Source organism: Delphinapterus leucas, chromosome 20, assembly GCF_059928025.1.
Source record: "Delphinapterus leucas isolate spDelLeu-1000000601 "Yukka" chromosome 20, BTC_Dleu_Yukka2, whole genome shotgun sequence".
NCBI classification, from domain to species: domain Eukaryota; kingdom Metazoa; phylum Chordata; class Mammalia; order Artiodactyla; family Monodontidae; genus Delphinapterus; species Delphinapterus leucas.
Window position 1 is genome coordinate 11,550,827 of NC_143148.1, and position 21,301 is coordinate 11,572,127.

The 21,301-nt window shown below is 47.7% G+C and overlaps 2 protein-coding genes across 2 annotated transcripts; one reads left to right on the forward strand and one right to left on the reverse strand.

Annotated features, from left to right (window-relative positions):
• The first annotated feature begins 484 nt into the window (after positions 1 to 484).
• Positions 485 to 12,451, forward strand: CXCL17 (C-X-C motif chemokine ligand 17). The gene is made up of 4 exons (XM_089902770.1): positions 485 to 1,339; positions 8,422 to 8,502; positions 9,142 to 9,243; positions 11,918 to 12,451. The coding sequence occupies exons 1-4, from the start codon at positions 1,261 to 1,263 to the stop codon at positions 12,013 to 12,015; spliced, it is 360 nt and encodes a 119-aa protein (XP_089758896.1). The 5' UTR covers positions 485 to 1,260; the 3' UTR covers positions 12,016 to 12,451.
• A 6,584-nt stretch (positions 12,452 to 19,035) lies between these two features.
• Positions 19,036 to 21,098, reverse strand: LYPD4 (LY6/PLAUR domain containing 4). The gene is made up of 4 exons (XM_089902775.1): positions 20,729 to 21,098; positions 20,405 to 20,556; positions 19,620 to 19,946; positions 19,036 to 19,340 (listed from the first exon to the last, which is right to left on the reverse strand). The coding sequence occupies exons 1-4, from the start codon at positions 20,812 to 20,814 to the stop codon at positions 19,138 to 19,140; spliced, it is 768 nt and encodes a 255-aa protein (XP_089758901.1). The 5' UTR covers positions 20,815 to 21,098; the 3' UTR covers positions 19,036 to 19,137.
• Positions 21,099 to 21,301: the final 203 nt, after the last annotated feature.

Here is a 21,301-nt window from a genome sequence, read left to right on the forward strand (position 1 = left end):
CAACTTGAGGACAATCTCCACTGCCTAGCACAGTGCCTGCCGCCTGCAGGTGCTTTATAAACTTTGTAGTAGCAAAGTCTACAATCAACCCTCCAACCTGTCCATAGGCAGAAATAATCTGAAATTGAGAGGGTAAGAATGAGCAAACAAAAACCATGCCTGGCCTCTTCCCTCCTCTTGGCTGGAACAAAAGTCACACCATCTTTACTCACTCCTGCCTGGAGGAGCCAGGGAGGACTTCCTGTTAACCTTCCCCTCAGCCCCATAAATATCACCCAGCACTTAAGCCCAGCCTCCCCCCATCTTTGAACCCATTTCCTGAAGCCTCTGGAATGAGTCACACTCAGTAAGTGCTGGTATTGTGTACCCTCAATGTTTGCTCCAAGTAGTATCACCTCCTTGCGCTTTGGGCTGTTTCCTGACAAGGTCTGAAACAAGAGCCCCAGCAGCCTGGGCAAACACCTTCCCTGCTGTGCCTCCTGTTTCTCAAACCCTCTTGGACATGAAGCCTTGAGGGTCTTCCACCAACCCAGTTCCCTCTCCTTTAGGCGGGAGCCACGAGCCCACAGCCACCTGCCTGACCAACAACAAGGAGGCCTGCTTTGACCCAGTGCTCCAGGCCAGGGTTCGGGGCAAGAGAGAAGAGCCTCTCCTCCTTGATCCTCTCTGCTTCCCTCCTTATGTGGCCACAGAATTGGAGGAAATTGTAAACAGTGGGGACACGGCAACTTCCCAAACAACAACACTGCTATTGCTGATCCAAGGACGGGAGTGGGGAGGACAGAGGGGACACACGCCGTGTGATTCTCTCTTTGCCAGCCCTTAGCACTCTCTTTCCTGCCAGACACTAAGCTAGAAAATGTCACTCACATGTATTAGGAAATTCAAACAAGGAAAAAGACTTGGGGAAGAAATCATAGCACACTGGCGGGTAGGGAGGCGCGAGGGAGGAGGGGAGGGGCTGAGAACTGCTGCCAAGTTATCAGTCGCCCTCTCATGTTCCTAAGAATATGCTTCACTCCTTCTCTTTGGCCACCTTTACCTTCCAGATTCCCATAAATCACATGGTCCAGTTATCTAATGAGACCAGCGTCACTTGACCGTTCTCGCCCTCTAGTGGGAACACTGGCCTGGGAGTAAGGCTCAGACCCCCAAGCCACGTACCACGCACGGCCTGAGCCACTCCAAGAACTCGGGACCCTCTCACTGGGAACCTTCCACACACTCTTCAGGCAACGCACAGCAGCACCAACAGTTGAAATGAAAGTTCTAATCTCTTCCCTCCTTCTGTTGCTGCCACTAATGCTGGTGTCCACGATCCACAGCAGCTCAAATCCAGGTAAAAAAAATTTCTTTTTTTCTATGAAAGATAAAGAGGGGGGAGAAACATGGCAAAACAGAAAAGAACGTGACCACACATGCAGTGAAATGTAGCCGCTTTAGGTTACAGGGATTAAGGGCAAGTTAGCCTGTCTCAGTGCCTGTTTCTTCACTTACATAAAGGAATGAACTGTACATAAATCCAAAGAGTGTTGTGAGAGTTAAAGAAGCCCGTGTGTATGGAAGTGTCTGCAACTGTAGCTGGCGGGGGAGAAAAAAATAATGGCCCAACAAAGATTTGCTGCCTCACCTGCCCCCCAGTCCCTGTTCTAGAGAGTAATGAATGTCCCCAGGGCCAGGCTTGGAGGCAGTGGTGGGAGGGTGTTGAAGGCAACTGTACAACCACAGACAGTAAGTCATCCTCGATTGTATTCTTTACAGTGCACCAGATGTGTCCCAACAATTTTTAATGCTGTTTCACAGTATGGTGATAAACTAGAAAAATCACACCACCAGGTAGTACCCATGATTGAAACTGTAGGCACACCAAGCCCTGTTTGAACAGCTCACCTTTGGGAAGCAGACCCTGGGTTAGGGGCTCCGAATCGGCTCCACTTTTCACTACAGCTGAAGTGGCCTAGCCCTTAGCAGAACAGCTGTGCAGAAGAGACCTCATCCCGACCTATGTCTGCACTCGAGGGGAACATCTCCCCAAGGGCTACTTTGAGGTGAAATAGCTTTGTTATATACTGAGCATCAACTCTGTCCTAAAATCAGGAGTTCTCCCTACTCCACCCCAATTTCCAACGGTCCCTCCCTTACAGAGAGAGCTCTCTGGAAGCTGCTGGGCCCCCCAGCCCTGGGGCCTAGACCACCATTCTGGAAGCGAAGGCTTTTCCACCACTAGGACAGACACCACTAGAGTCCTCAGCCTGGATTCCAAGCTGCAGCCGCAGCTGCCTTTCCAGTCCAGCCCTCCTCGCACTAAGTGCTCTGTGCTCCACTCAGCTAGGCCTCGGGCTGCTCCCGAGCTGCTCCTGTGCTTTCCCACCAGCTCAGCTTCACTCACAAAACCCACCCCAAGCCCCTCCTCCCACAGCCTCCCTTGATTCGTCCCAGGACCACACGTGAGCCCTCCCGCCTGTGAACAAGCTTAACCCTAACTCGACTCTCTGCCCTTTTCATGTTCTACCTTAAGTTGAGGTGTTGGTGTGCCTCTCCCACCTCCACCCCTGCCCTTCTACACTGTAACCTCCCCTCTGGCACAATCTGGTGTATTGTTTCCACACCCCTCACACTATCTCGCAAGGTGCTCAGTAAATATTCGCAAAGTGAAAGAATAAATCCTCAGGTTTCTGAGCTCAAAATGTTGCCCTTAGGAGACTCGACACCCGCGTCTCATAGCAGGCCCACTGACATTACGGCTGGATAATTCCTTGCTGTGAGGAGGGGGGGCTGTTCTGTGCTTTGTAACCTGTTTAACAACAGGTTACAGGATGTTTAACAACATCCACGTGGCCTCCACCTGCTAGAAGCCAAGAGCAGCATCTCCCCTACCACCCTGCCCCGCCCAGTTAGTACAGCCAAAAATATCTCCAGACATTGCCAAATGTCCCCTGGAGGGGGAACCACTGCCCAGTGGGGCCACTGCTCTCTACCAATAATTCTCAAACATGGCGACACGTTTAGACTCACCTGGACCTTGAGACTCAGACTTGAATTGAGGGGAACCGCGATCCAAATCCTGGCTCCATCACTTACTTTGAAACCCTGGACAAGATGCTTAACATTTTTCAGCCTCAGTTTTATCTTCTTAAAATGAATAAAATACCACTTAGCGTGTGCAACTGTTGTGAAGAGTAAACTATGGATAATGTGAACCTAATAAGGGTTCAGTAAATGGACTGAGTAAAATTTCTAAAGTACCTACTAAGGCACAGGAGCAACGAACTGGGGAAAGCTCACTGAGCTGCCAGGTGGCGCGATTACAAACCAGAGGGGACCGGTGGTGGCTGGGCTCAATTCTTGTTTCCCAGGCAAGGGGAGTTTGCAATGATGGACCAAGTCTGGCAAGAAGAAATAAAACACTACACAATCCTCCCGCCCAAAAATTCTCCAAATAAAATCTGATCTTGCTTTATCTCTTCAAATAACCACATACATGTTTAATATGCTTTTCACAGGGAAGAGGAAAAAAAAAGAGAACCGATGACAATGTTAAGAAATAAATTACTTACAATAATAGAATACTCATTCCTTGTAAGATTACTTATTAATTATAAAATTATTTATAATAAATAGCTCCCATGTGTTAACCAATCCTATGTGGCAGGCTTCTCCTAAGCACTTTATACATACTACTTCATTGTGTCCTCACAGAAATGTAGTGTACTTTTTTATTTTTAACTTTTCATTTTTCAGGCTTAAAAATGTTGTGAAAAGAATCAGAGCTCCAATAGATCCAAAAACCCCCACACAGTTTTTTCATAGCCATAATATGATTATCAAAACCAGAAAATTAGCAATGATACAATACTATTAACTAATGTATGAATTTTCAGAATTTGCTAATCATCCATTGACGTCCTTTTCCTGGTCAGAATCCTATCCAGGATCCTACACTGAAGAAAGGCATCATCTCTCCTGGTCTCCTCCAATCTAGGCACTTTCTCAGCTTTCCTTGTCTTTCAGGACCCTGACCTTTTTAAGAGTACTGTCAGTTATTTTGTAGAATGTGCCTCAATTTGGGCTTATCTGATGTTTCCTCATGACTAAATTCAGATTATGCACTTCTGGCACTAATACCATAGAGGCGATACTTGCCTTCTCAGTGCAGCACATCAGAAGGCCCACGATAACAATCTCTCTCATGATGGGTGATGTTACGTTTGAACACTGCTTAAGGTGGTGTCCATAAAGGTACTATTTTCTCATTGTAGTTAATAAGTATCCTGTGGAGAGATACTTTGAGACTATGCAAATAGCCTGTTTCTTCTCATCATATTTTGCCCGTTAATTTTTAAAATCCATTGATGATTCTTGCCTACAACAGGTATTATAGAGTCTTAGCAAAGCAGTGATTTTCTATTTCCATCATTCCTTCTACATTTATTAATTAAGATTCTACTATAAGAAAGAGCTGTTCCTTCTCTTTCCCAGTTATTTAGGTATTCCATTATTTATTTTTATAGGTAAAGACTTGGGGATATTTGTGGATTATAATCTATTACTATCCTTATTCACCACGTCACTCATATTGTCCCAAAGCTGGCCACTGAGCTCCAGGTGGCTTTGGTGTCTTTTTTTTTTATTTTGCGGTACGCGGGCCTCTTACCGCTGCGGCCTCTCCCGTTGCGGAGCACAGGCTCCGGACGCTTAGGCCCAGCGGCCATGGCTCACGGGCCCAGCCGCTCCGCGGCATGTGGGATCCTCCCAGACCGGGGCACGAACCCGCGGCAGGCGGACTCCCAACCACTGCGCCACCAGGGAAGCCCTTTAGTGTCTTTTTGACATGTCATTTCTTTAGCAGTTCCTGACTTTCTCACACCACGAGATGTTCCAGCCTCATCTTGTACTTCCCTTCCGCAGCCCTGGCGTCATTCATTTGTCCACGGAGCCCTGGCTCCTTTCATGGGGGAATGATATTCACAAACCTTGGGCACTAGGTATTGCCCATGGCTACTAGGGCTATTGCGTCTAGGCCCTCTGGTGGACAGATGTGTGCATACGCACACCAATGTACTTTTTTTAGCCCCGTTTTATTGGATTGGGCAAAAAGTTCATTCGGGTAAGATGTTACCAAAAAAGCGAACAAACGTTTTGGCCAATCCAATACAAATTATGTAAATGAGGCACAGAAAAGGTAAGCAGCTTGTCCAAAATCACAATGCTAGTAAGTAGCGGAAATGAGAAGTCAAAATAATAATAGAGCTACTGCAAAACCTAACAAGTGGAAGTAACTTCTTTACACATACAAGTCAGCAAAAAGCAGTAAGCCTAATACTCCAGCATAGACACTCCCTTTGGGAAATAACTAGAAGTCTGCAATAATAACTACAATAATACCCATCGTGTACTGAGCACCTACTTGGGCACCAGGCCCCAGTAGCTCCTTTATTCCTAACAACACTGCAAGGTGGATACTAATATCCACTCTTTACAAACCAGAGAACCAAAGATCATAGAAGCTAAGTGACTTCTCCCAGACTACAGAGTTAACTGACAGAGGAAGCAGTTGACCCCAGGTCTGTCAGGATATAAAGTCCATGCTATTCTACTGTATTAATATTATCCAAAGCTGATTTTATGTAGAACAGAAATAAGCTTTTACTTTAATAGTTATATGTTTATTTTAATGCATGTTAGGAGAACAAGCTAAGCATGTATCAAACCCATAATCTCACAGATAACATTGCATAGGATGAAGCTCTTATGTAAATTAAATTTATTTAGAAAAAAGTATCAAGTAAATAGTAGAAAAGGTGGTATAAGTTATAGCAAAAATCATTAAGGTGGTCCAAAAATGTCTGGCTGACACTTGGAGGACATAATATTATAGTAACACCTTCGTTTTCAGTTACACCATGAAGTTAGGGTCATGTAGGGCTGCAGAAAGAACAGCAGACTACGAGCCTTGGACCAAGGTTTTAGCTCCAGGTGTGTCACCATTACCTTTGTGAACTTGGGCATTTCATTTGCTCACTCTAGGCCTCAGTTTTCTCACCTGAAAATAAGAGATGGTGATTTAGTTAATTAGTACAATGCTTTAAAAACAACTTGGTAATGATATCAAGAAACATAAAACTGTTCATAACTTTTGACCCAGTAATTCCATTTTGGGAAATCTTGCCCAAGGCAGCAATCCAACATTTGGAAAACGGTTACAAGCACAAAGAAATTTATCAATCTCCAAAAATAAAACAATCTAAATATTCAGCAATGAGAGAAGAGTTAAATAATCGGAAACGCATATACTTGAGAGTGTTAGTCAGTCATTCAAAATGTCTGTTATAAATGTTGTAGGAAAACAAAGGAACAAGCTTATAAAGTGAACAAAAAGAAATTGGCTCACATACTATGGTTATCACTTCATTTAAAAATTATATGCAGGGACTTCTCTGGTGGCGCAGTGGTTATGAATCCACCTGCCGGTGCAGGGGACACAGGTTCAAGACCTAGTCCAGGAAGATCCCACATGCTGCGGAGCAACTAAGCCCGTGTGCCACAACTACTGAGCCTGCGTGCCACAACTACTGAAGCCTGCGCACCTAGAGCCCGTGATCCACAACAAGAGAAGCCACTGCAATGAGAAGCCCACACACCACGACGAAGAGTAGCCCCCGCTCGCCGCAACTAGAGAAAGCCTGCGGGCAGCAACAAAGACCCAACGCAGCCAAAAATAAATAAATTAAATTAATTAATTTAAAAAAATTATATGCAGTAAACAACCAAAATTCCAACAGCTGATAAGGGTAAAGATTTCTTCATTTTTACTTTACAAATTTTCTCTAATATAGTTATATTGCATTAAAAATGAAAAAGAAAAACTTCTCAGTGAAGGGGTTCCACTAATAATCTCCAAGTTTCCTTCTGGCTCTAATATTCTGTGGTTTTTCTCTGGAACCAGAAGTAGAGATCAGGTGACAGTGATATAGTAGAAAAGTTTAGACAGCTGGGGTTATGCCCGTTGAAATTACTTTAATGCCACTCCAAATAGCACATGAAAACACTTGGAAACCAGCACTTGGAGAAATGATGCAACACCCTTCATCTGTGTGGCAGAAAGGGCAGAAAGAGTTTGGGAAATAGGAGAGCGGGATTGAACCGGATGCTGCTCTAAGGGCCCTCTCTGGACAACTTGTTCATCTGCTTATCAAACAAACATTTACCACGTGTCTACCATGTGTCAGGAGCCATGTAGCTGAATGACCACTGAGCCATTGGTTCAGAGTCTAGTGAGGAAGAAAAATTTTTAGTTTGCTAGGACCGCCATAACAAAATACCACGGACTGGGAGGCTTAAACAACAGCAACTTATTTTCTCACAATTCTGGTGGCTGGAAGTCAAAGATCAATGTGTCAGCAACTTTGGTTTCTTCTGAGGGCTCTCTCCTTGCCTTACAGATGGCCGTCTCCTTGCTATTTCCTCACCTGGTCATTCCTCTGTGCATGTATATGCCTGGTGTCTCTTTGTGTGCCCAAATCTCTTCTCCTTATAAGGACTCCAGTCAGATTGGATTAGAGCCCAACCAACAGGGCCTCATTTTAACTTAATCACCTCTTTAAAGGCCCTATCCTCAAATACAGTCATTCTGAGTTATTAAGGGTTAGGGCTTCAATGAATTTTAGGGGGACACAATTCAGTCCACAACACATTTCAAACAACAAACTATAACTGTGCAAGGATAGAGCTGTATTGAAATGTGACGGGGAACCCTGGGAAGCCGTAATTAATTCTGGCAGGAGATATGAGCAACTCCTGTACAGAGGAAGCATCATCTGGACCCAGGTCTAGCTCAAGAATCTCTATAAAACATCATACTTGATTGTCATAAAAATATTTTAGGTATCACAAAATGGGAATAAGATAGCATCAGGTGATAAGACAGACCTGAATAGAGGCCAAAAGAGGAATGGATTTGTTGCAGAGGAACAAAGGTAAATACCATCCTCTTATACTTAAACTGGGATTATGGATTCAAATACAACCGAAGGTGGAAGTCCAGTGAAGCTCCTGACTGGTTTATGGAATAATCTACTCCTTGCTCTCATTCCTTAGGTCATGAGGATTTTAATATGTGTAGGGAGGGATCTTAATGGGGGGAGGTTGTAAGGTGTTGATTAACCCCTACCTATTGTCCTCTCTTCCATCCAGAAGCCATTCTTTCTCCACCTACCTCCAGCTAAGCTTTTCTCTAGGCCAGATTTTAAACCTCAGTTCCTTATCCATTTAAAATACTCCTCTCTTGAAGCACCCTAGATCCCTGAGTAAAAAGGAAGAGCAATGGAGCTACGCTGACCTCGGTAGCACAATGATGGGGGACCAATTCTCTTGGTCCCTTCCCTTTCCAGTGACTGGAAGTGACCAGTTTTCTTCCTACAGGGATTGCCAGAGGCCATAGGGACCAACGCCAGGCTTCTGGGAGGTGGCTCCAGGACGGAGGCCAACAATGTGAGTGCAAAGGTCAGTAATCCAGTATTGACAACAGCGATGCACCATCAGATCCCAACTTGCTCCCTTGAGTTCCTCTGGGACCGGAGCAGATGTTATCTGAGCTGACCTCACCCTCTCCCCTCTCCACAAGCCCACCACATGCAGCACCAACACTTATTTTCTTCCTGAGTTTCATGTAAGAACCAGACTCCTCCAAGGTCCAGCGGGGAGCTGGCTGAATCTCTGGCTGCCCCCTCTCCCTTACCCTCTTTTCCCCAACAACCCAGGGCTGCCTTCCAAGTCTTTCCTGGACCCCATTCTCAACCTTATTTTACTCACAGGTAAGACTGAAATCAGAGAGGCAAGGCTTGCTTGAGGTAAAGCAGCCACTAAAAAGCAGACACCTAGGTCTTATTCCTCATTTTTCAGTCTCCCTAATGACACCCTGATGCCTCCTCCAAACCTGCCACCAAATCCTTGCCCATACAGGTCAGGCAAACAACTTAGAGACCCTGGTGCTCATATAACTGGATATCTTCACTGTGCTTGGTTGACCCTTTCCCACACCACTGCTGCAGTATGAAAACGAATCAAGAGGCAAGGAAGATGGCAAGTAAAGCCCTGACTCAAACATATTAACCCTTCTAAGCAGCAACCCCCTTATTTCAGATTGGTTCCTGAGAGCCCCTGAAAGAAAACTCATGACAGTGCCCAGGCTGCCAAAGAAGCCGTGTCCCTGTGATCATTTCAAGGGCAGAGTGAAGAAAACCAGTAAGTTCCAAAAGAATGACCTTCCTTAAACCAGAGTCACTCTGTGGAATCAACTAGGGCTGAAGCAGGGGTTGTGAAGAGACAAGAGAAATGAAATGAAGACCAGGATAAGCACACTTCTCAGCCCTTTCTACTCAGTGTCAGCTTGTGGGGAAATAGGAAGAGAAAGAAAAGCAAAACGCAATTCTCCTAATACTAGAGAGGCTTAACCAAATTCCTTAATGATAGAATGCCATTGCTTATCAAAGTGGAGGCAGATGGGGCTGTTGGGGACCGGTCATTGATCTCTGACGATGACACCGGTGTTGGTGTCAAACAAAATGTGATTCCTCCCTAGTCTAGGTATAAATAAATGTCATATAAAAAGAATATTGGCAAGAGGTAAACTGATTGATGTTATGATATTATCAAGAATGGGATGAATCTAGATCCTTATCACTGTTGACGGAGGTAAAATAAAATTTGGTAGTACCTATCAAAAACTTAAATGTGTGGGGCTTCCCTGGTGGTGCAGTGGTTGAGAGTCCGCCTGCCGATGCAGGGGATACAGGTTCGTACCCCGGTCTGGGAAGATCCCATATGCCGCGGAGCGGCTGGGCCCATGAGCCATGGCCGCTGGGCCTGCGCGTCCAGAGCCTGTGCTTTGCAACGGGAGAGGCCGCAACAGTGAGAGACAAACTTAAATGTGTGTACCTTAATCAGTAATCTCACTTCAAGAAATCTCTAGTATAGAATACTAGCATGAATATTCAGATATATGTATAAGAATATTAATTATAGCAGTATTGTAGTGACAAATGAACATATTAAATGCTCATTATTAACAGACTTATAGTTTGTTCATTTTACAACGTATACAAATATCAAATCATGGTGTTGTACGCCTGAAACTAATATAATGTTAGATGTCAGTTATACCTCAATAAAAAATTCATCAAGAGCAAACTGGGCAATTCTGCACTTGTCAAAAATAACTAGGTAGATCATTATATGTTGATTGGAAAGATGTCCACAATATATTAAGTGAATAAAAGGTGCAGAGACCCCCTAGCTCAAGCCCATCACAAAAATAAATTTCAGTGAATTAAAGGTCTAAATTTGAAAGACAAACTTACAAGGGAATATTGGAGGCTATATTCATGACCTTGGGGTAGGAAAGGATTTCTTAAACAAGTAACAAAAATTATAAGTCATAAAGGAAAAGATTAGTAAATTGGACTTTATTGAAATTAAGAAATTTCGGTCATCAAAAGAAAATGACAAGAAGAAGAAGAGTAGGGGTATGTCTGCAAATATTAATATCGATAAAGGATTAATATTCAGACTGATAAGTAATTCCTATAGATCCATGAGAGGAAGGCAGGAAACACAACAAATAGGCAAAAGAGTTGAGGAGGCACTTCAGAGACAAGAAATCCAAATAGCTAATAAACATGTGAAATGGCACTCAACCTTACTAGTAACTGAGAAAATATGAGTTAAAACCGAACAGAGGGACTTCCCTGGTGGCGCAGTGATTAAGAATCTGCCTGCCAATGCAGGGGACATGGGTTCGAGCCCTGGTCCAGGAAGATCCCACATGCCGCGGAGCAACTAAGCCCGTGCACCACAACTACTGAGCCTGCACTCTAGAGCTCGTGCTCTATAACAAGGGAAGCCACCACATTGAGAAGCCCGCGCACTGCAACGAAGACCCAACGCAGCCAAAAATAAATAAATTTATTTAAAAAAAAAAAGATCACTCTACATCATAAGATTGGCAACAATTTTGAATTTTTGAATTTTATTTTATTTATTTTTTTATACAGCAGGTTCTTATTAGTCATCCACTTTATACATATTAGTGTATATATGTCAATCCCAAGGATTGGCAACAATTTTAATGTCTGATAATTCCATGTATTGTCAGAGAGTAGAACAGAGAAACTATCATCTCCTGCTAAAGGGAGTGTAAATTGGTAAATCACTTTGAGAAAGTGCTGGTAGTTATCTACTAAAGTTTAATTTCTGTGACCAAGCAACTCCACTCTTAGCAATTCCATACTCAAAAGGAATGTTGCTTATGTACAGTGGAAGAAATGAACAAGGATTTCATAGCAGGATTGTTTATAACTATCCCAAACTGGAAATTGGTCAGTGAATAAATAAGTAGTAGTATATTTGAATATTATGTATCTGTGAGAATGAACAATAATAAAGCAACATAATGTTGAGTAGAAGAGAAAAAAATAAGAGAGAATAGTTATAGCATGATTTGATATACATAAAGTTTAAAATAAGGCAAAATTAAACTAAATTATATAGGAATGTATAGGTAGGTGGTAAAGCCATAAAGAAAAGAAAATAGACGTGCCATAATAAAAGATTTGTTAAAGGAACGTAGCAAAAACAATATGTATAGGATAAGCTCATTTTGTTTTTTAAAGTGAACTATTATGTTTATATACAAAAATGTATGGAAAACTATGTAGCAAACTAGTAACAACAGTTAGCTCTACAGAATGAGGAGTAGCAGCTGGGGTTGGGGCATCCTTTAACTTTTTACTGGATATACTTTTTCATTTTAATTTTTCCCATGGGATGAGTCTTACTTTTAACATTTTAAAAGCTCTCATAAAAAATAAATTCTAAAAATGTTTTTAACAGTAGTCTCTCCCTTTTCTTTTCACCCTAGGGCACCAAAGACACCACAAGAAGCCAACCAAACCCTCCAGAGCCTGCCAGCAATTTCTCAGACGATGTCAGCTGGCAAGTTTTGCTCTGCCCTTATAGGAGCTCTGAGAGCCCACCGTCCCGATAAAACATTCTGTCAATAAGGCAGTGAGCGCACCTAGAAGATGCTCTTCTCCCACCTCAAGCTCCCCATCCCTGTCCCTACTCCCTAAATCATCCCAAAAAGCATGTTCCCCAAGATTATTGCCCCCTCTAGTGGCTTCTTTTCTTGTCAGTCTTTTCCTGGGGCCTCCCCTTACCCAGGCTTAAACTTACTTACCGGGAATCTCTGGTTGCCTAGCTGGTCCCACTGGATATTAAATACAACCAAGCAAGTAGTAAACAAAAGTCAATAAATATATTTAAATGTAATAGGTCAAAATCATTTTCAAATGGGGTCTGGAAACTCACATTCAATCCAGACAACCCACTTTACCCTGTTCATTCCAAACTCAATCCAGATTATACACACACCTCTATCCAACACCACCTTCAATCTCGCTCCAGTTTCCAACTTTTTATTCTTTTACTCATTCAACAAACCTTTCTGAGGTAAGAGCTAGGTGGGGCAAAGAAAGAAGTTAAAGTAATGAATCAGACATTGTCCTACTAAAGATACTATAGGTTTAAAAAAAAAGAAAACCTGGCACCATTTCCTAGCACATAAAATGCCTCTAGTATTTATGATTATCATCATCACCATCATTAACGGTCATCTGACTGTAAGTTTCCAATCTACTACAGAAGACATATGTGCAGAGGCATAGTTGAAGGCTAGAGAGATGGTGTGGAAGATTTCAAATGCCACTCGAAACAGCTTCAAGATGTAAAAATGAGATGTCTTTCTTATTTTTATTTTCCTTTTTTTTGCGGTACGCGGGCCTCTCACCGTTGTGGCCTCTCCCATTGCGGAGCACAGGCTCCGGATGCGCAGGCTCAGCAGCCATGGCTCATGGGCCCAGCCGCTCCGCGGCATGTGGGATCTTGCTGGACCGGGGCACAAACCCGTGTCCCCTGCATCGGCAGGCGGACCCCCAACCACTGCGCCACCAGGGAAGCCCCAGTCTTTCTCATTTTTAAACATGGGAGTGAAATGATCAGAACGATAATAGAAGGAAATTAAAGTGGAAACCATTTGTATGAATGAATAAAGAGGAAACAATTACAACAGGGTAGATCCTGCTTCCCTCTCTGACCCTTTCCTCAAACATCAGACGGAGAGAACAGAAAAGGAACACTCCTCCAGAATCTGGCTTCTGTCATCCAGATGAAACAGAGGACTAAGTTGGGGTGCTGGCCTTATGAGAAGAAACATTTTAACTGAGTGGTGAGTGGGGCCTCCTCTGGTAGGAGAGTGCTGGGCTCTCAGCCTCCCTCTGCCCCCAATCCCTCCTCCCACAGCAGGAGGCACACGAGCACTTCATTTGGCACAGGAGTGGGGAGGCAGCTGTGGTCAGCCCATGTGCCAACTGCCTTAGGAAGAGCAGGGATGCCAGGATGAAGGAGTGGAACCCAAATGGAGGTGTCATCGTGAGTAACCACTGAGGGATCTGTGACAAAGGAGGTCTGTGAGAGCCCAGAGGAATGAAGCCTGGGAGATCAATATCCCCCTTGAGAAAAAAAACAACAGTGGAGCCAGGTTCTAAGTCAGTATTTAGGCCCATTTGAGAATCAAAGCCACACCAGACACCTATCACCCAGTAAGAGTCTGGGCCAGAAAAACACCCACAGCCCAGGCAGCATCTAAGGCTCAGCAGGGACCGGATACCCAGCGGGAACGCACTGCACAGCAGAGGCCTTCCCACAGCAGGAGCCCCCTGAAGCTGAATCCCAGCAGGAACCTCAAGCACAGCAAAAATCTGCTTTGCAGCAGGAATTTCTTGCCCCACAGGAGCCTGCACCACAGCAGTCACCTCCCATCCAAAGGGTGCCCTTCAGGAAACAGGAAGCTGCCTCACAGCATAGACCTGGGCCAGGAAAAGATTCTAGAGCTCAACAGGAGCCGGAATTGAGAGAGGGAGCTGGAGCCCAGCCAGGACCGGGCCCGGTAGAGTCAACTCTAGCTCCACAAGAAGCTGGGTCGACACATCTGGCCCAGCCTAGACCCAGACCCACAAAAGGACCACCAGCCCAGACTCAACCTACATCCCAAGAGAGACGGCGACAGTCAGACCCCAAGCCCAGCACGCAGCTCCAGCCCAGGGAGCCAAATCCCAACAAGGGTCTTTGAGCCAGTGGAGATTTCTATCAAAACCAAACCAACCGTCATACAGAGACCCACTGCAGAGCAGAAGACATTTCTTGAATGGGTAGTAGATTCTGGTGCAGATTCGGATTTAGGGTTTACGTTAGAGACCAATTCGCCAGCCCAGAGGGGTGGAACAGTGGCCCAGGGAATGAAGCTGGTCTTCAAGGGGAAACCTGGTTATGAAGTGATGTCAGGATTTGGTGGGACGTCATTACCCAGTAAGAAAACCAGCAGCCAGAACCCCAGACACTACTGGAACCCAGGTAAGTTGAGCTGGGAGGAAGGGGGCCTCTCAGGGATGGTCATTCATTTGGTCAGGAAGAACTTAGGCCTGCCAGAATGTCAGGTGAGCTCAGGTGACCCCGCAACAGTCCTGCAGACACAGATCAACAGCCCCATTTGACGGAGGAGGAAGCTGAGCCCTAGAGAAGAGAGGGATCCTGCAGGAGGCTGGGCAGTTAGGGGCTGGCCAAGCCAGGACCCCCAGCGAGCCTCTGACTCCTTCCCCTGCTCCAGGCTGCCTCCCCGCGGGGATCTGGGGGAAATCAAACAGAAACTAAAAAAGGCCCTGGGCGAGGGGCCCGTACTCATCCCTTGGGCCCCCAACTCTGAGCACCGCTCTGGGGCGGGCACCAAGGGGGCCACCGCGGCACCCTGCTGAACGTGGACCCTTACCTTCGGCGAGTGTCCACACAGGCCAGGCCGAAAACCGGGCAGGAGCGACCCTTGAGCTCTCTGGGTTGTCCAGTGGGCAGGAGGACACTTGCCCCCAGGGAGTCCCAGTCCCGCCGGGCCCATGGCCTCGTGGGCTGTGATCTCAGGAAGGGGGCGCCTGGGAGAGGCACTGGGGCTCCGCCCAAGTCCCAGGCAAGGTCGGTGCTGACGAAAGGGAGAGCTGGGGGAGCGGTATGGGCGGGTCGTGGGCACAAGACTCCACTGGCGGCAGCATCCCTGCCCCTCCTCCGAAGCCGGCCACGGTGCCCCCGGGGAGCAGGCTCGGGCCCTGAGCTCCTTCTCTGCGCTCAGAAGCCCTGCCCTGCACAAAGGGGGGCGCAAGTTCTCTCCGGGGGACGTGGGGAGACTCGGTGAGATAGCCAGAGTGGGGGAAACAAGGCAGCCGCACTCCGGAAGCTGAGGGCACTGTGAGGACGGTTAGTCCGAAGGCTGGTAATGGGGGTCTCAGCCCAGAGGCCTGTGTCCCCCGGAAGGGCTGGGCCGCCTCTCTCAGGACTGAGGAGAAGAGGGTCATCCGGGTCTCTCAGTGCCACGGCTGCTCGTGTGCTTTGGGAGGGCGGGGAGGAGGGGCGGGATGGTGCTTCTGGTGCTAAACAGCGGTCTCCCGGGGCCTCCCGAACCCAGTCTCAAGGGACGCCTTCACCACAGCGCCGCCACAGCCAAAGCCGCCTCTCCGGGACCTTCGGAAAGAGTTGATTTGTGCGCATGCACGAGCCTCGAGCCTCCTCCGTTTCCCGCCTTTTCCCAGGCTGGCGCCACGCCCTCTCTCCCTCCAGCGAGGCAATGCGCTGCTCGGGACCAGTGCGCAGTCATTGATCACTCTTAGGTCCACCATCCACTCACTTCCATTCTCGCCAGAAAGGAGAGGGCAGAGAAAAGAACCCTGAGAAAGAGAATAGGAGAACTAGAGGACAGAAGGCGGAGGAAAGGGCGGGGCTTCCTCCTCCAATGGCTCACAGACAGAGCTTTGCCTCAGGCACTGTCGCCCCGCCCGATTTCCAATTGCCTGAGGACCTGGCGGGCCCCTCGCCCCTAGAAGGAGGCTCAGCAGCAGCCTTGTCTCCTGCTCCAGCGGGTGGGCGGGATGCGTTCTAGATGATTCCTATGTGGCAAGTGCAGTGAGGAAACGACGCTGACAGCCAACACGTGAAAAGACCCAGGCTTCCCCGCTGGAGAGACCCCCGCGGGACTCCCCACTAGTTTGGCCAGAAAGACGCTTTTGCCGCCTCCAGGGCTGCATTTGCTGTTGGTCCGTGGTCTGTTCGATGCGCGTAAGGGGGCGGGGCCAGGCCTCAGTCCTTAGCCATGGGGGGCGGGGCCCCGCAATGGAGTGAAGCCCGGATTGCTCTTGGGGCGCGACCCAGAGAGGAGCAAGTCCGGGACTGGGTGGTGTTGGGGGCCTGATAGCAAGGATTGGCCCTAGGGGCCGGGACTGGCGGCTGGATTCGGCCCTGGCCTCTGGAATTAGCCCCGGGATCGGGGACCACATAGGATTGATGGAGCAAGCTAGGGGGACGGGACCACCTTGGCCCGTGGGGCCCCGACAGCGAAAAGGGCCCAAGAGGGGTCCAAGAGCCGTAGGCGCCGTCGGTGGCTAAAAGACAAAGCCAGAGGTGAGCGGGCGGGGGTGGGCAGCAGCCCTGAAGGTACTTTAGACATCCTATGGGAAACTGGGGACCGAGTGGACTGACGTCCTGCCACAGGAAGTGGGGGAGCCCGTAGACTGGCTCATTGCCGCCCTATGGGGCGGGCGTGCGGGGATAATCCACTGAGAGAAGCGGGTGATGTGAGAGGGAAATACCACACCCAGCAGAGAGACTATCAGACATCCCAGTACCATCTTGGGAGGGGAGCCCAGAATGTGAGTGTCCCGGACCAGGATTCCTCTTCGGCTCTGGACTCACTGTGTGACCGTGGGCAACTCCTGCCCTCGGTGTTTCTAAGGTGGGAAATGGTTCAAGCGCGATTTTCAGGTATGAGTCACCTTTTTTTTTTTGGCCACACTGGGGCATGCGGGAATCTTAGTTCCCCAACCAGGGATCGAACCTGTTCCCCCTGCAGTGGAAGCGCAGAGTCTTACCCACTGGGATGCGTTAAGAAGTCCCAAGTCTCTGACACTCTTGCAACGGTAATGAGGAAGAGGTTTAGAAGCTGTTGTCCAAAAAGGAAGTTTAGGGGTGAGTCGGAAAGGAAGGAGGAAGGGGTGCCCCATAGTGGGGAATGCCTGGAGGAGGGATGCAGTACAGCTCCAAACAGCCCTGTCCCACCACCATTCATTCAATCCGCTCATCCATTCGTTGTCAGTCCACCTGCCTCAGCCTGGCTGCCCTAGGACCTAACTTCTTGACTCCTACTCCTAGGACTAAGGGGCCCTGGGTTGGCTTTGGACAGCCTAACCTTCACTTGGGAGAAGGAAGTGCTGTCACCTGGGTTCCCTAGGGGGTCACATTATTTACAGATCTCATCAGGCTGGAGAAACACTGACAGACCAACAGAGATGCTACAAGCCTCAGGCAGAGGCACACATGAAGTCCTTTCTGGATTAGGAGTATGTGTCAATCCAAGTGAGGACCTTTGGGAATTTCCTGTGCAGAAAAGAAACTGACATAGCCCCTGGGCCCAGAGACCCCCAGACTTATCATCCTCCCTGCCATAGACATCATTATTAGCCAAGCATAGAACTGGAGTTGGCTCCAGACACACACAGGAAAGCTCACACAGGCTCAGAGCTCAGACTGGGGCCCAAGGCCATTCCCTGTCACATGGCAAGACGCAGCCTCACCAACAGGACAGTGTGCCCAGAGGCAGTACACACCATGGTCAAGAATGGGCCTTGGAGGGCTTCCCTGGTGGCGCAGTGGTTGAGAGTCCGCCTGCCGATGCAGGGGATACAGGTTCGTACCCTGGTCTGGGAAGATCCCATATGCCGCGGAGCGGCTGGGCCCATGAGCCATGGCCGCTGAGCCTGTGCGTCCAGAGCCTGTGCTCCGCGACGGGAGAGGCCACAATAGTGAGAGGCCCGCGTACCGCAAAAAAAAAAAAAAAAAAAAAAAATTGAACTCATAGAAACAGAGATTCAAAAAATGGTTGCCAGGGGCTAGGGTTGGGGGAAATAGGGAAAAGTTGGTGAAAGAGTACAAACTTTCAGTTATAAGATGAATAGGGTCTGAGAATCTAATGTATAACATGTTGACTATAGTTGATAATACTGCATTGTATAACTGCAATTTGCTAAGAGAATAGAACTTGTGTTATCAGAAGAAAGAAAAGGGTACACATGTGAGGTGATGGATGTGTTAGCTTACTCAGTGGTAGGAATCCTTTTACGATGTATACATATATCACATCATCGTGTTGTACACTTTAACTACATTGCAATTTTGTCAATCATACCTCAGTAAAGCTGGAAAAAAAGTGACCTTGCAACCTTGAGTCTGGCTGGCTCAGAACATGTCTCACTCACGTACCACGTGCCCTTTGTATCCACATCCATTTTCATTTAATAAGTTTTTTGCACCAAAAGCAAAACACAACAAACAAAAAAAACCCTAGCCAGATACTACCACAGTATCTGACTCATACCAATGAGCCACACTTCTAATTCATAAGGCCTTCATTTTATTTTTTTTAATGGAAACAAGTCTTCATTAAGTAACTTTTAATATCAGAAAAATAAAACTTTCATAATTCTCTTTACAGCAAATATATCATATCAGTGTCAGTGCTCTGGCCATCTTAAGTTAAAGGTGCTTTATCATAAAATATATGGTTTTAAACTTTACTCAAATTGAATTTATAATCCCTGTGACTTCCCTACAAGGCCTTCATTTTAAAGGGGAGGAAATGGAAGCCCAAAAAGGGAGAAGGTTTGGCCAGGATCTCCAAGTCAATGGCTGAACCCAGGCTAGAACTCAGGTCCTCAGGAGGCGGCGGCGAAGGGGAGTGTTTAGGTTTCTCCTGCTTGCTGGGCATGATTCTGTCACTTTGCCAATGATCCTCCTCCCCAAGCCCCCTGCGCACTTCACAGCGAGCACTGCCCATTACCTGCCCCTCCCCTCCGCCTCCCTGGACACGTCTGGCCCTCCTCAGACCTTTCACGCCTCCACAACCCTCATGGACCACAGGACAAGGCAGAAAGGCAACTCCGTAACTTTATTTCACTATGTGAAGGGGTAGGGGTATTTGGTCCAGCTAGATCGTCAGTCCCTGAGGGCAAACAGAAGGCCTAAGAGGATACCCCAAGCAGGTCTCCCACTAGAGGGCTCTGCACCAGCAAACTGGGCCTTCTCTAAGATGTTGATGGCCTCAGTCACTCTGATGCTGCCAATATGGTGAAAGTGGGATAAAATATCGGTGTATTCACGAGCACAGCCCATGAGGAGGAAGGTGGTATTGAGGTACCCTGTAAGGAAGAGAGCAAGGAGTCAGAGACACTTTCAAGACTCAAACATCCTACCCCTCCTTCCAGACACCCCTCACAAACCAGGACCCCTGCTCTCCCACCAAACACTCAGGTACCAGGCACCTTCTCCCCTCCTCCTTGGAATTACGTGCCACAACCCCCATCCCCCAGGACCCAGACACAGGACCATGGGACCTCAGTCCCACCCACCTCCCTCAGAGACGGGAAGGCAGCAGGCCTAGAGCAGGCATCTGAGAAAGAAAGTTTCTCTTCTCTCACCCGCCTGAAATTTTAAGGTGGAACTGTAGCACTCAGTAGCATTGTTGGGGCAAGCCTCGGTGGTGACAAAATTTGGGAGGCAGTCCTTGGAGTGCTCGCCCACACAGGTTGGGCAACTATGGGAAGAAGATGCTAAAGTCTTAGGAGCCTCGGCCTTGAGTTTCACAAAATGATCCATGTTGGTGAGGTTATTGCAGAGGTATGTCCGGCAGACACGGCTATAGGAGGCAATGGACAATCCAGGCGGCGAAACGAGGTAGGAGACTTGCGGGGGGTAAGATGAAGCTGGGCTGCAGCCTTTAAAACCCACAATTCCCCTTTTGGTCCCTGCGGGGCAGAAGATTGGAGAGCTCTGATCAGTGTCGCTGGCCACACCCAGTTCAAGCTCCCAGCCCACCCCCTGCTCTTCCTGCTGCCCCATCACCAACTTTGCCCCTCCCCCACTGTCCACTCGCCACTCAGATTTCCCACATCTCATCTGCCTCTCCTCACTCTTCTCCCCACAGGAGCCCGTCTGCGCCTCTCTCCCTTGTATCCCAAACTTGTCTTCTCTCCCAGAGTCCCCCTCTCCTCCTGGGATCTGTCCACCTCCATTGTGCCCTCTTATCCAGCCCACACCACAACCAGCTGGGTCCTGCCCCTCTCCTGCCGATGTCTGGATGCTGTTCCCAAACATATAATGGGGTAGATATCTGGAACTCAAGTCCAGAGTCCCTGGGTGCTAGGAATGGAGGTGGGGTCAGAAGACCAAGCAAACAAAATGTAGCAAAGTCACCCCCGTTCACCTGTCTCGATGAACACCAGCGTCTCCTCACAGCCCTCATTCAGTTTACACACCATGCTCCTCATCAGGAGCCATTGCCAGTTATGGAGATCAACAGCTCTGAAGAGGGAAGATGTTGCTTCATAACACAAGAGCGCTCCAGCCCCTAAACAGAGAATGTTCTTCCAGTCACCTGCCCCTCACATTGCCTTCTCAGCCCCGAACCGCCAATCAAGAGCTCAGCCTCCACAGACCCTATCTCCCAAGGGACCCAGATAGGCAGCTTTCCTTCCCCCAGTGACATGAATCCAGCCCTCCCATCCCAGCCAAGAGGGTCCCTAAGGGTCCAGCCCCACAGGACATACAAGGCAGAGTGGAAATGGCCCCTAGGAGACAGAGCAGCTGCACAGGGCTCAAATGCTGAGGTCCCATGGTCCTGTGTCTGGGTCCTGGATGCTGGGCCTCAGTCTGGAACCAATTTCAATCTAGGTCGCAAGCTCAGTTCTTGTCAGCCTCTGGGTCACTGTTTCTGGAGCAGAAAGTTGATTATCATTTTCATTAACATAGGCTCCCTGAGCCCTTCAGGGACACAGGTCTTCCCATCTCCATAGTCTCTCTTCCAACCTAACCCGAACCCACATTAGCTTCTCAAATCCTGACTCTTCACTCTCCTGCTTAGGTTATGCCACTGGACGTGGTGCTGAGCAGAGGACGCTGGCTTATTCAAAGGATCACTATCATACAGGCTATTCTCCATCCAGAGACAATGAGATCAGAACAACAAATGTGTGTGTAGGAGTTAACCAACATATTACTAAATAACCCTTGACTCGAAAAAGAAATTAAAAAGTATTTAGAACTGAATAATAGCAAACATACTACATGTCACACACACACACGTGCATGTAAAATCTGATGA